At 43.4% G+C, this 12,012-nt stretch overlaps 1 protein-coding gene across 2 annotated transcripts in view; it reads right to left on the bottom strand.

Moving 5' to 3' along the window:
• Window positions 1-12,012, bottom strand: part of macrod1 (mono-ADP ribosylhydrolase 1) — a 104,951-nt gene that overhangs the window by 32,900 nt on the left and 60,039 nt on the right. For both annotated transcript variants that reach the window (XM_029724143.1, XM_029724133.1), the window contains exon 4: window positions 5,062-5,091. In XM_029724143.1, the coding sequence (XP_029580003.1) occupies window positions 5,062-5,091 (30 nt within the window). The remainder of the gene's footprint in view (window positions 1-5,061; window positions 5,092-12,012) is intronic.

Below are 12,012 nucleotides of genomic sequence, written 5' to 3'. Positions count from 1 at the left end.
GGAGTCCAACTGTGGTAAATTCAATTGATTAGACATGATTTAGAAAGGCACACACCTGTCTATATAAAAGGTCCCACAGTTGACAGTCGGAGTAGAAACCAAGCTATGAGGTCGAAAGAATTGTCCGTAGAGCTCCGAGACAGGATTATGTCGAGGCACAGATCTGGGGAAGGGTACCAAAACATTTATGCAGCATTGAAGGTCCCCAAGAACACAGTGGCCTACATCATTCTTAAATGGAAGAAGTTTGGAACCACCAAGACTCTTCCTAGAGCTGGCTGCCCGGCCAAACTGAGCAATCGGGGGAGAAGGGCCTTGGTCATGGAGTTGACCAAAAACCCGATGGTCACTCTGACAAAGATCCAGAGTTCCTCTGTGAAGATGGGAGAACCTTCCAGAGGGACAACCATATCTGCAGCACTCCACCAATCAGGCCTTTATGGTAAAGGAGCCAGATGGAAGCCACTCCTCATTAAAAAGGCACATGACAGCCCACTTGGAGTTTGCCAAAAGTCACCTAAAGGACTCTCAAACCGTGAGAAACAAGATTCTCTGTTCTGATGAAACCAAGATTGAACTCTTTGGCCTGAATGTCAAGCATCACATCTGGAGGAAATCTGTTACCATTCCTACGGCGAAGCATGCTTGGAAAATTCCAGAAAATGATGTCACGACTTTAGAAGCTTATGATAGGCTAATTGACATAATTTGAGTAAATTGGAGGTGTACCTGTGGATGTATTTCAAGGCCTACCTTCAAACTTAGTGCCTCTTTGCTTGACATCATGGGAAAATCAAAATAAATCAGCCAAGACCTCAGAAATAAAATTGTAGACCTCCACAAGTCTGGTTCATCCTTGGGAGCAATTTCCAAACGCCTGAAGGTACCATGTTCATCTGTACAAACAATAGTACACAAGTAAACACCATGGGACCATGCAGCCATCATACCTATCATACCGCTCAGGAAGGAGACGCGTTCTGTCTCCTAGAGATGAACGTACTTTGGTGTGAAAAGTGCAAATCAATCCCAGAACAACAGCAAAGGACCTTGTGAAGATGCTGGAGGAAACAGGTACAAAAGTATCTATATCCACAGTAAAACGAGTCCTATATCGACATAACCTGAAAGGCCGCTCAGCAAGGAAGAAGCCACTGCTCCAAAACCGCCATAAAAAAAGCCAGACTACAGTTTGCAACTGCACATGGGGACAAAGATCATACTTTTTGGAGAAATGTCCTCTGGTCTGCTGAAACAAAAATAGAACTGTTTGGCCATAATGACCATTGTTATGTTTGGAGGAAAAAGGGAGATGCTTGCAAGCCGAAGAACACCATCCCAACCGTGAAGCACAGGGGTGGCAGCTTCATGTTGTGGTGGTGCTTGCTGCAGGAGGGACTGGTGCACTTCACAAAATAGATGGCATCATGAGGTTGAAAATTATGTGGAAATATTGAAGCAACATCTCAAGACATCAGTCAGGAAGTTAAAGCTTGGTCGCAAATGGGTCTTCCAAATGGACAATGACCCCAAGCATACTTCCAAAGTTGTGGCAAAATGGCTTAAGGACAACAAAGTCAAGGTATTGGAGTGGCCATCACAAAGCCCTGACCTCAATCCCATAGAAAATTTGTGGGCAGAATTGAAAAAGTGTGTGCGAGCAAGGAGGCCTACAAACCTGACTCAGTTACACCAGCTCTGTCAGGAGGAATGGGCCAAAATTCACCCAACTTCTTGTGGGAAGCTTGTGGAAGTCTAACCGAAACGTTTGCCCCAAGTTAAACAATTTAAAGGCAATGCTACCAAATACTAATTGAGTGTATGTAAACTTCTGACGCACTGGGAATGTGATGAAAGAAATAAAAGCTGAAATATATCAATCATTCTCTCTACCATCATTCTGACATTTCACATTCTTAAAATTTTGTGGTGATCCTGACGTAAAACATGGAATTTTTACTTGGAATTGTGAAAAACTGAGTTTAAATGTATTTGGCTAAGGTGTATGTAAACTTCTGACTTCAACTGTATATGGCTGCCAAATATTTGATGAAGAACCAAAAACTACAACAGTTAGTTGAATTAGTCTAAATATATGACCATTAGCACATGGTTTGGCGGGCTCTCAGATATGAATCTTAATATAGCCTATAGATAGAATTAAATACACGAGGGACATTGAATCACCTCAACATTAAAGTAAACCACTTTTGCAGCTTCAAAATGACTAACAAATGATTTTCATAATGAGTGACATAAGGTAATGCAGTAACACTTGACATCCAGTTCTTATACATGTGTAGTAACTTAGTGATTATTACAATAGCAACATTATTGTTACATAGGACGTTGGTTTATAGTTGCATAATAATGGAGTTATTACATAAGTGGAATAAGGAAACAGTCACTATTCCTTGTGTACAGTTGCTACAAAAACTCAGCGCATTGCTATGCAATTAAAATGCAATTATCAAAGAATTATGTAACATGCTAACAAAATGTTCCAAAAGTAACTACAATTGTATTGCACAGGAACAAGAACAGTTTAATGTTAAGTGTTACTGAGAATGCTAACAGTATCAAAATATGGCTATTAAGTGTAGAAAGGAAATGAAATATCCAAAAACTTGAATCAACTACAGCCAAGGTAGGTGGAAAATCATGTTAGTTTGTATTCTGAGTAAACTATCCCTTTAAAGATGTTATAGTGTTTGAAACAAGAACCCTCAGATGGACAAAGAGGTTCACAGTTGTTTTTGCTAAGCATCCAACTTGCAATGTTCGCAAATGGCTTCGAATTTCTCTGCAGTATTTTCGGGTATCATTAAATGAATTGCAGCTTTCAACCGTTTCATTGGCATGTTGAAAGAGTCATACGGTTGTTGAGAGTCAAAACGTATTTATACTTATCTGTACAACATAATATTGGTTAATTGGTTTGATTATGTACAGTGAGGGAATAAAGTATTTGATCCCCTGCTGATTTTGTACGTTTTCCCACTGACAAAGAAATGATCAGTCTATAATTTTAATGGTAGGTTTATTTGAACAGTGAGAGACAGAATAACAACAAACAAATCCAGAAAAACGCATGTCAAAAATGTTATAAATTGATTTGCATTTTAATGAGGGAAATAAGTATTTGACCCCTCTGCAAAACATGACTTAGTACTTGGTGGCAAAACCCTTGTTGGCAATCACAGAGGTCAGACGTTTCTTGTAGTTGGCCACCAGGTTTGCACACATCTCAGGAGGGATTTTGTCCCACTCCTCTTTGCAGATCTTCTCAAAAACATTAAGGTTTCGAGGCTGACGTTTGGCAACTCGAACCTTCAGCTCCCTCCACAGATTTTCTATGGGATTAAGGTCTGGAGACTGGCTAGGCCACTCCAGGACCTTAATGTGCTTCTTCTTGAGCCACTCCTTTGTTGCCTTGGCCGTGTGTTTTGGGTCATTGTCATGCTGGAAGACACATTTTCAATGCCCTGGCTGAGGGAAGGAGGTTCTCACCCAAGATTTGACGGTACATGGCCCCGTCCATCGTCCCTTTGATGCGGTGAAGTTGTCCTGTCCCCTTAGCAGAAAAACACCCCCAAAGCATAATGTTTCCACCTCCATGTTTGACGGTGGAGATGGTGTTCTTGGGGTCATAGGCAGCATTCCTCCTCCTCCAAACACGGCGAGTTGAGTTGATGCCAAAGAGCTCCGTTTTGGTCTCATCTGACCACAACACCTTCACCCAGTTGTCCTCTGAATCATTCAGATGTTCATTTGCAAACTTCAGACGGGCATGTATATGTGCTTTCTTGAGCAGGGGGACCTTGCGGGGGCTGCAGGATTTCAGTCCTTCACGGCGTAGTGTTACCAATTGTTTTCTTGGTGACTATGGTCCCAGCTGCCTTGAGATCATTGACAAGATCCTCCCATGTAGTTCTGGGCTGATTCCTCACCGTTCTCACCTCGTGGAGTTGCAATGATCATGAGATCTTGCATGGAGCCCCAGGCCGAGGGAGATTGACAGTTCTTTTGAGTTTCTTCCATTTGCGAATAATCGCACCAACTGTTGTCACCTTCTCACCAAGCTGCTTGGCGATAGTCTTGTAGCCCATTCCAGCCTTGTGTAGGTCTACAATCTTGTCCCTGACATCCTTGGAGAGCTCTTTGGTCTTGGCCATGGTGGAGAGTTTGGAATCTGATTGATTGATTGCTTCTGTGGACAGGTGTCTTTTATACAGGTAACAAACTGAGATTAGGAGCACTCCCTTTAAGAGTGTGCTCCTAATCTCAGCTCGTTACCTGTATAAAAGACACCTGGGAGCCAGAAATCTTTCTGATTGAGAGGGGGTCAAATACTTATTTCCCTCATTAAAATGCAAATCAATTTATAACATTTTTGACATGCGTTTTTCTGGATGTTTTTGTTGTTATTCTGTCTCTCACTGTTCAAATAAACCTACCATTAAAATTATAGACTGATCATTTCTTTGTCAGTGGGCAAACGTACAAAATCAGCAGGGGATCAAATACTTTTTCCCCCTCACTGTACACCTGGGGCAATGGACATTCAGAATGGACATTTACAGAATGTTCAGATAGAAATGTATTGTGTAGATCAAATATGACTGTCATATAGACTGGAATAGTATAGAAGATTGTTTATGCTCTATTCATTCTATTGTTATCATCAACATGCAGTTCCAGATACAGCCCTGCCATTAGTTGAAGGCAGCCAATCCAATCGTTTCTGAAAAGTTGTCACTTCCTGAGATCTGTATTGAAATATTTTTGGAAAGTAGTTGCTTTCTCAGATCTGTATTCAAATCGTTTTAGAAAGTTGTCATTTGTTTTTGGGATTTGACTACAAATAGTTGTAGTCACTTCCAAAGTAAGTAAACTCCCATTTTTATTTTACTTTCGATGAAGCATAGTTAAAACTATAGTTATCCCAGGTCTAACACACACACACACACACACACACACACACACACAGCGGTCTGTATTCTTTCTCTCCAGGAACAAGGGAACAGAAATAAAAGAGTAAAGAGCGACAGAAGGACTCACCTCCTCCTCCCCCCAACAGGGTCTTGTTGGCTGAAAGATAAAACAGAGAAGAGAAACATCATGAGAAAACATTCTTTACAATGCAAATATACCTTCTGGCTGGCAGGATTGTATAGCCCACCAAGGTCTTATTCCAACCTTCCTGGAAATAAACAGCGGTATGGCTGAGCCATATATATATATATATAGACATAGATATATAGCTCTGGGATTGGTCCATTTTGTCATCAGCGCTGCCTCTGACTTATGACCTTTGACCTCAGGGATGTCACAAGCTCCATCATCAGCCTTCATCACCCAATTGATTTGAAGGCGGGCTGGAATAAAATGCAGTTATTTCGGTTCCTGCCCTGCCACCAGGAGTCATGATCCAATACAGAGCAACTTTTAACCTGACAGGCTGGTCGATATGAGGACACCAAAGCACCACACTAGCTAGCCAGATGCAACACTGTACACTGGTTCAGTGTGTAACTCTTCTGGACAGCTAACCATTCAGACAGGGAAATACAGAGGAGAGGAGAGAGAAAAAAAGAGAGAGGTAGATTTTAGACATTGATATTTGGGACAGACAGCATCCTGCCTATCCAGGAGCCTCTATTCATAAGGTCTCAGAGAGGAGAGGAGCGAGAGGAGAGGAGCGAGAGGAGAGGAGCGAGAGGAGAGGAGCGAGAGGAGAAAAGAGGAGCGAGAGGAGAAAAGAGGAGCGAGAGGAGAAAAGAGGAGCGAGAGGAGCGAGAGGAGAGGAGAAAAGAGGAGCGAGAGGAGAGGAGCGAGAGGAGAGGAGCGAGAGGAGAGGAGAAAAGAGGAGCGAGAGGAGAGGAGCGAGAGGAGAGGAGAGGAGAAAAGAGGAGCGAGAGGAGAGGAGCGAGAGGAGAGGAGCGAGAGGAGAGGAGAAAAGAGGAGCGAGAGGAGAGGAGCGAGAGGAGAGGAGCGAGAGGAGAGGAGCGAGAGGAGAAAAGAGGAGCGAGAGGAGAGGAGCGAGAGGAGAGGAGCGAGAGGAGAGGAGCGAGAGGAGAGGAGCGAGAGGAGAAAAGAGGAGCGAGAGGAGAGGAGCGAGAGGAGAGGAGCGAGAGGAGAGGAGCGAGAGGAGTGAGAGGAGAGGAGCGAGAGGAGAAAAGAGGAGCGAGAGGAGAGGAGCGAGAGGAGAAAAGAGCAAGAGAAGAAAAGAGGAGCGAGAGGAGAGGAGCGAGAGGCGGCAGCAGAATGGCAACATCTGTCTGTCCCTCTGGAAGACAAAAGCATTAAAAACAGAGCCCAGGGCATGCACAGCCAAAACATGTCCATGTGCATGCACAACCACAACCACACACACACACACACACACACACACACACACACACACACACACACACAGACGTGGCCCGACTAGATAGGATGTTGGTGTAACCATGGAAACTCCAAAGCCCAAAGGTTTGTTACTAAAACCTAGTTAATTAGAGAGAGGGAGAGAGAGAGAGAGAGAGAGAGAGAGAGAGAGAGAGGGGTGGAGAGAGCGAGAGAGAGAGAGAGAGATAGAGAGGGGTGGAGAGAGCGAGAGAGAGAGAGAGATAGAGAGGGGTGGAGAGAGCGAGAGAGAGAGAGAGAGATAGAGAGGGGTGGAAAGAGCGCGAGAGAGAGAGAGAGATAGAGAGGGGTGGAGAGAGCGAGAGAGAGAGAGAGAGAGATAGAGAGGGGTGGAAAGAGCGCGAGAGGGAGAGAGAGATAGAGAGGGGTGGAGAGAGCGAGAGAGAGAGAGAGAGAGAGAGATAGAGAGGGGTGGAAAGAGCGCGAGAGGGAGAGAGAGATAGAGAGGGGTGGAGAGAGCGAGAGAGAGAGAGAGAGATAGAGAGGGGTGGAGAGAGCGAGAGAGGGAGAGAGAGATAGAGAGGGGTGGAGAGAGCGAGAGAGATAGAGAGGGGTGGAGAGAGCGAGAGAGATAGAGGGGTGGAGAGAGCGAGAGAGGGAGAGAGAGATAGAGAGGGGTGGAGAGAGCGAGAGAGGGAGAGAGAGATAGAGAGGGGTGGAAAGAGCGAGAGAGAGAGAGAGAGAGAGAGAGGGGGGGAGAGAGCGAGAGAGGGAGAGAGAGAGAGAGAGGGGTGGAAAGAGCGCGAGAGGGAGAGAGAGATAGAGATGGGTGGAGAGAGCGAGAGAGGGAGAGAGAGATAGAGATGGGTGGAGAGAGCGAGAGAGGGAGAGAGAGATAGAGAGGGGTGGAGAGAGCGAGAGAGGGAGAGAGAGATAGAGAGGGGTGGAGAGAGCGAGAGAGAGATAGAGAGGGGTGGAGAGAGCGAGAGAGAGATAGAGAGGGGTGGAGAGAGCGAGAGAGAGAGAGAGATAGAGAGGGGTGGAGAGAGCGAGAGAGCGAGAGAGAGATAGAGAGGGGTGGAGAGAGCGAGAGAGGGAGAGAGAGATAGAGAGGGGTGGAGAGAGAGAGAGAGAGAGAGAGGGGTGGAGAGAGCGAGAGAGAGAGAGAGATAGAGAGGGGGGGAGAGAGGGGGAGAGAGAGAGAGAGAGATAGAGAGGGGGTGGAGAGAGCGAGAGAGAGAGAGAGAGATAGAGAGGGGTGGAGAGAGCGAGAGAGGGAGAGAGAGATAGAGAGGGGGTGGAGAGAGAGAGAGAGATAGAGAGGGGTGGAGAGAGCGAGAGAGGGAGAGAGAGATAGAGAGGGGTGGAGAGAGAGATGGTGTCAGAAAGAGGTAAAATAAGTACTTAGCCTGTGGAAGTGCCTCTCTCACTTCTGTCAGTTAAAGGATGAACGTGTGAGGAGAGAGAGAAGAAAGTGAGACAGGAGGATGGGCAGAGAAAAAAGAGAGATAAAGAGAGATAGTGTGTGAGGGAGAGAGACTAGGGAGACAGACAGAGGGGTGTACCGCTGTTACCCCAGGGAGAGAGGTTTAACATCTGTTAAAACCCCTATGTATCCTTCACCCCAGAGAAAGAGGTGTGAGTGAGTGAGTGAGTGAAAGAGAGAAATAGAGAAACTGTGAATATAAATCCTAATATACTGTATATCGCTGTAAATTAGACTTTTTCCAAGTGTTGTACAGATGTAGGATCTTAATTTGAGCCAGTTTGCTACCGAAGAAAAATAATCCTGCAAATCAAATCAAATTTTGTTGGTCACATACACATGGTTAGCAGATGTTATTGCGAGTATCGCGAAATGCTTGTGCTTCAACAGTGCAGCAATATCTAACAAGTAATCGAACAATTCCACAACAACTACCTAATACACACAAATCTAAGTAATGGAATAAGAATATACACATGAATGATGAACAATGGCCGAGCGGCATAGGCAAAGTGCAATAGATGGTATAAAATACAACATATACATATGCGATGAATAATGCAAGATATGTAAACATTATTAAAGTGACTAGTGATCCATTTCTTAAAGTGGCCAATGATTTCAAGTCTGTATGTAGGCAGCAGCCTCTCTGTGTTAGTGATGGCTGTTTAACAGTCTGATGGCCTTGAGATAGAAGCAGCAAGAGGGGAATAGGAAATGTGAATTATTATGAGGATTATATTCATGGACATTTTTGAAGGGGTTGATACATTTTTCGTAAGGGTAAATCATGTCTGAAATTTCAAATGGCATGTTACAAACTTCAGAAGCCTTTTTAAACCTCAAATACACTAAGTTTTAAATATCCTGCATTGCACAAAATGTCTCCTGCAACAGGGTGACCAAATTAAGATCCTACATCTGTAAATTATGATAAACTCGATACATGTTACAGTTAAAAGCTAGAATCCTTAGTTGCTACATCAATTTATGGACTTCTAAATGAATGATATGTGCCCATTGATTCTTGAAGATTGTAACTTATAAATGCCTCATGAGCTTAGTTCAACTGTCATACCCCATCAGAACCACAAACATAACCTTGTTTTACTCCAATGTTTGTAAACAAACACTATATAGACTTAAACTATGATTGTGATATCATGTATGGTCAGTCCTTGCATCCATAGCTGTCTATGAATTTGAGAGTGGTTACATTTCTCCAGGACCATCCTCAGGTTTTCACCGCAACAGAGGCGGGGTGCTCGCTTTGTTATTGTTTAATTAAGGATTCCAGATTAAAAGAAAGTATCTGCTGATAAGTAGTACTGTTTATTTTTTTTAGAGGGAGGTGACACTGGCGGCACTGAGAATGAGAGAGAGAGAGAGAGAGAGAGAGAGAGAGAGAGAGAGAGAGAGAGAGAGAGAGAGATAGAGAGACAGAGAGACAGAGAGAGAGAGAGAGAGAGAGAGAGAGAGAGAGAGAGAGAGAGAGAGAGAGAGCAGCACTACATTTCTGTGAACATAAACTAAAAAGATGGAGCGTAGCCTCCCTTCTCCTGGAAAGGGAAGTCATTAAATTATGACTGGACAGACACACACAGAGAAACACACAGAGAAACACACAGAGAAACACACAGAGAAACACACAGACACAGACAGAGAGAGAGAAAGGGCACGGAATGGAGGAGAATAGGTGATGTGTACCAGACTTTGCTTTCAGCACTGAAAGGATGGACAGAGCAAGGGGGAAAATATATCAATTGAAAGAAAAGATGGAAAGAAAATCTTTCTGTGACTGACAATGAGAGAGTGAGAATCAGTGGAGGCTGCTGAGGGGAGGACGGCTCAAAATAATGGCTGGAACGGAGTTAATGGAATGGCATCAAACCATGTTTGATGTATTTAATACCATTCCACTGATTCAGCTCCAGCAATTACCACAAACCCATTCTCCCCAATGAAGGTGCCAGTGTGTTAGGGATGTTTGTGTGTGTGTGTGTGTGTGTGTGTGTGTGTGTGTGTGTGTGTGTGTGTGTGGAGAAGCTGTGTGTTTTTCTACTGTTGTGGTGTATTTAGGGACGCTCAGAATATACTGTAAGACTGAATCCTGTCTTGGTTTCATAACTCAACAGTGATGCTGAGGAGGATTATTCTTATGATGTTGCTGCTGATAAAAACAACAGATCTGTACAATGTAAACAAAATATATATTGCTCTATAATCCATCAGCTCATCTCCTCCCTCTCCTCTCTTTTATTCCGCGAGCAACATGTTTGTATGTTGTTCTCTCTGCCCTGTCACCTCTTGTTCCCCTCTTTCTCCAACCAAACCTCTCTTTCTTCCCCTCGTTGATTGGATTTTGTACATTTGATTGTACTTTCCTTGGACAAAAACAGGAGAATCGTAATTAGAGACTGCTCTACAGTGTCCTAATAACAACCTTCTGAATCTGTGAACACATACAGCTGAAAAGTCACAGGCCTGTTGTAGCCCCAAGAACCACTTATCTAGTAGAATAAACCAAGGCTATATCTCTTTTCAGGGAAATACTAAAGCATATTTTTCTGACAAAAGGGTTTGAGTTATTTCATGCACAGTGTAATTTATGCACAAAGCCAGAGGTGTAAGGTATTTAAGTAAAAAATATTTTAAAGTACTACTTAAGTAGTTTTTTGGGGTATCTGTACTTTACTATTTATATATTTTTTTACATCACTACATTCCTAAAGGAAATGATGTACTTTTTACTCCATACATTTTCCCTGACACCCAAAAGTAGTTGTTACATTTTGAAGGCTTAGCAGGACAGGAAAATGGTCTAATTCACACACTTATCAAGAGAACATCCCTGGTCATCCCTACTGCCTCTGATCTGGCGGACTCACTAAACAGAGAACATCCCTGGTCATCCCTACTGCCTCTGATCTAGTGCACTCACTAAACACAAATACTTAGTTTGTAAATGATGTCTGGGTGTTGCAGTCTGCCCCTGGCTATCTGTAAATTAAAACTAAAACAATTGTGCCCTCTGGTTTGCTTTATATAAGGAATGTAAAATGATTTATACTTTTGACACTTAAGTATATTTAAAACCAAATACTTTTACTAAAGTAGGATTTTACTGGATGACTTTCACTTTCATTTTCTATTATGGTATCTTTACTTTCACTCAAGTATGAAAATGTAGTACTTTTTCCACCACTGCACAACGCAAACGGATGTGGGTCAAACTGAATGATTAACTGAATTTAAAAGGACAATCTAAAAAGGGTTGGTTGTGTTGCTCATGGTGGACTTGAAATACTTTCTGGTTTTCAAGGCTAGTCTGCTGAACTCGGTAACGGAGCTGAACAGACAGAAGACGGTGAGCTTCAGGCGCGCAGGGATCACAGCACCGGGTCTTGGCAACACCTGGTGTCCTTTACGAAACGGATTAAGAAAGAGACAATGACATTATATAGCCTGTAGATCCATAAGGCTGTATGGAAAGGTTAGTTAAAATGCGTAACCATAGACGCACTAAAGCAAATGTTTTAACAGATGTGACACCTATTTTAACATTAGTTCAGGGTGAAGTTATAGGCTACAGTGCACTTCTATTATAAGGCACAGACACCGAGCTCTCAAACAAAGCGACGCAGGGAGCTAGGGAAACGGAGCGCAACGCTTATTTAATAGGTTAGTGACTCTTTCCCTCACACACACACACAGAGAGCGACACACTGGGATGGAGATGTAACAGCCGTGCGAAGACGGTTTCCACAGCGATTAAGCATTTTGGAGGCAGTTTTTAACCGCTGTACATAGAAGAGAGAGAGACAGAAAGCGATCGACTCGACAAGCCTGCCCGGAGATCGGCGAAGGAAGACTAGAATTAAAAAAGGACTGAAAAAAAGGTAGTATCATTCTATATGCTAAAGTACATTAAAACAGCTTCAAATTAGATTTGAAATGGTTCATTTTAGGATAGATGATATCTGAATACAACAGGTTTATAAGAGGGGGGGTAGGACAGAAAGGGCACTCTTACACGCTTAGGATTTGTGTCGTGCATATTGTTTCCTATTGTTTGGATAAACAATTAAGCCCGTGTGTGTGTGTGTGTGTGTGTGTGTGTGTGTGTCACTCTGGATGTGTGTGTGTGTATACTACTCAGGCCAAGCACAAAGGACTAC

The sequence above is a fragment of the Salmo trutta genome, chromosome 3 (genome assembly GCF_901001165.1).
Source record: "Salmo trutta chromosome 3, fSalTru1.1, whole genome shotgun sequence".
Lineage (NCBI taxonomy): Eukaryota > Metazoa > Chordata > Actinopteri > Salmoniformes > Salmonidae > Salmo > Salmo trutta.
Note: the sequence above shows the minus strand (reverse complement) of the source record. Positions and strands in the feature narration are given on the sequence as shown.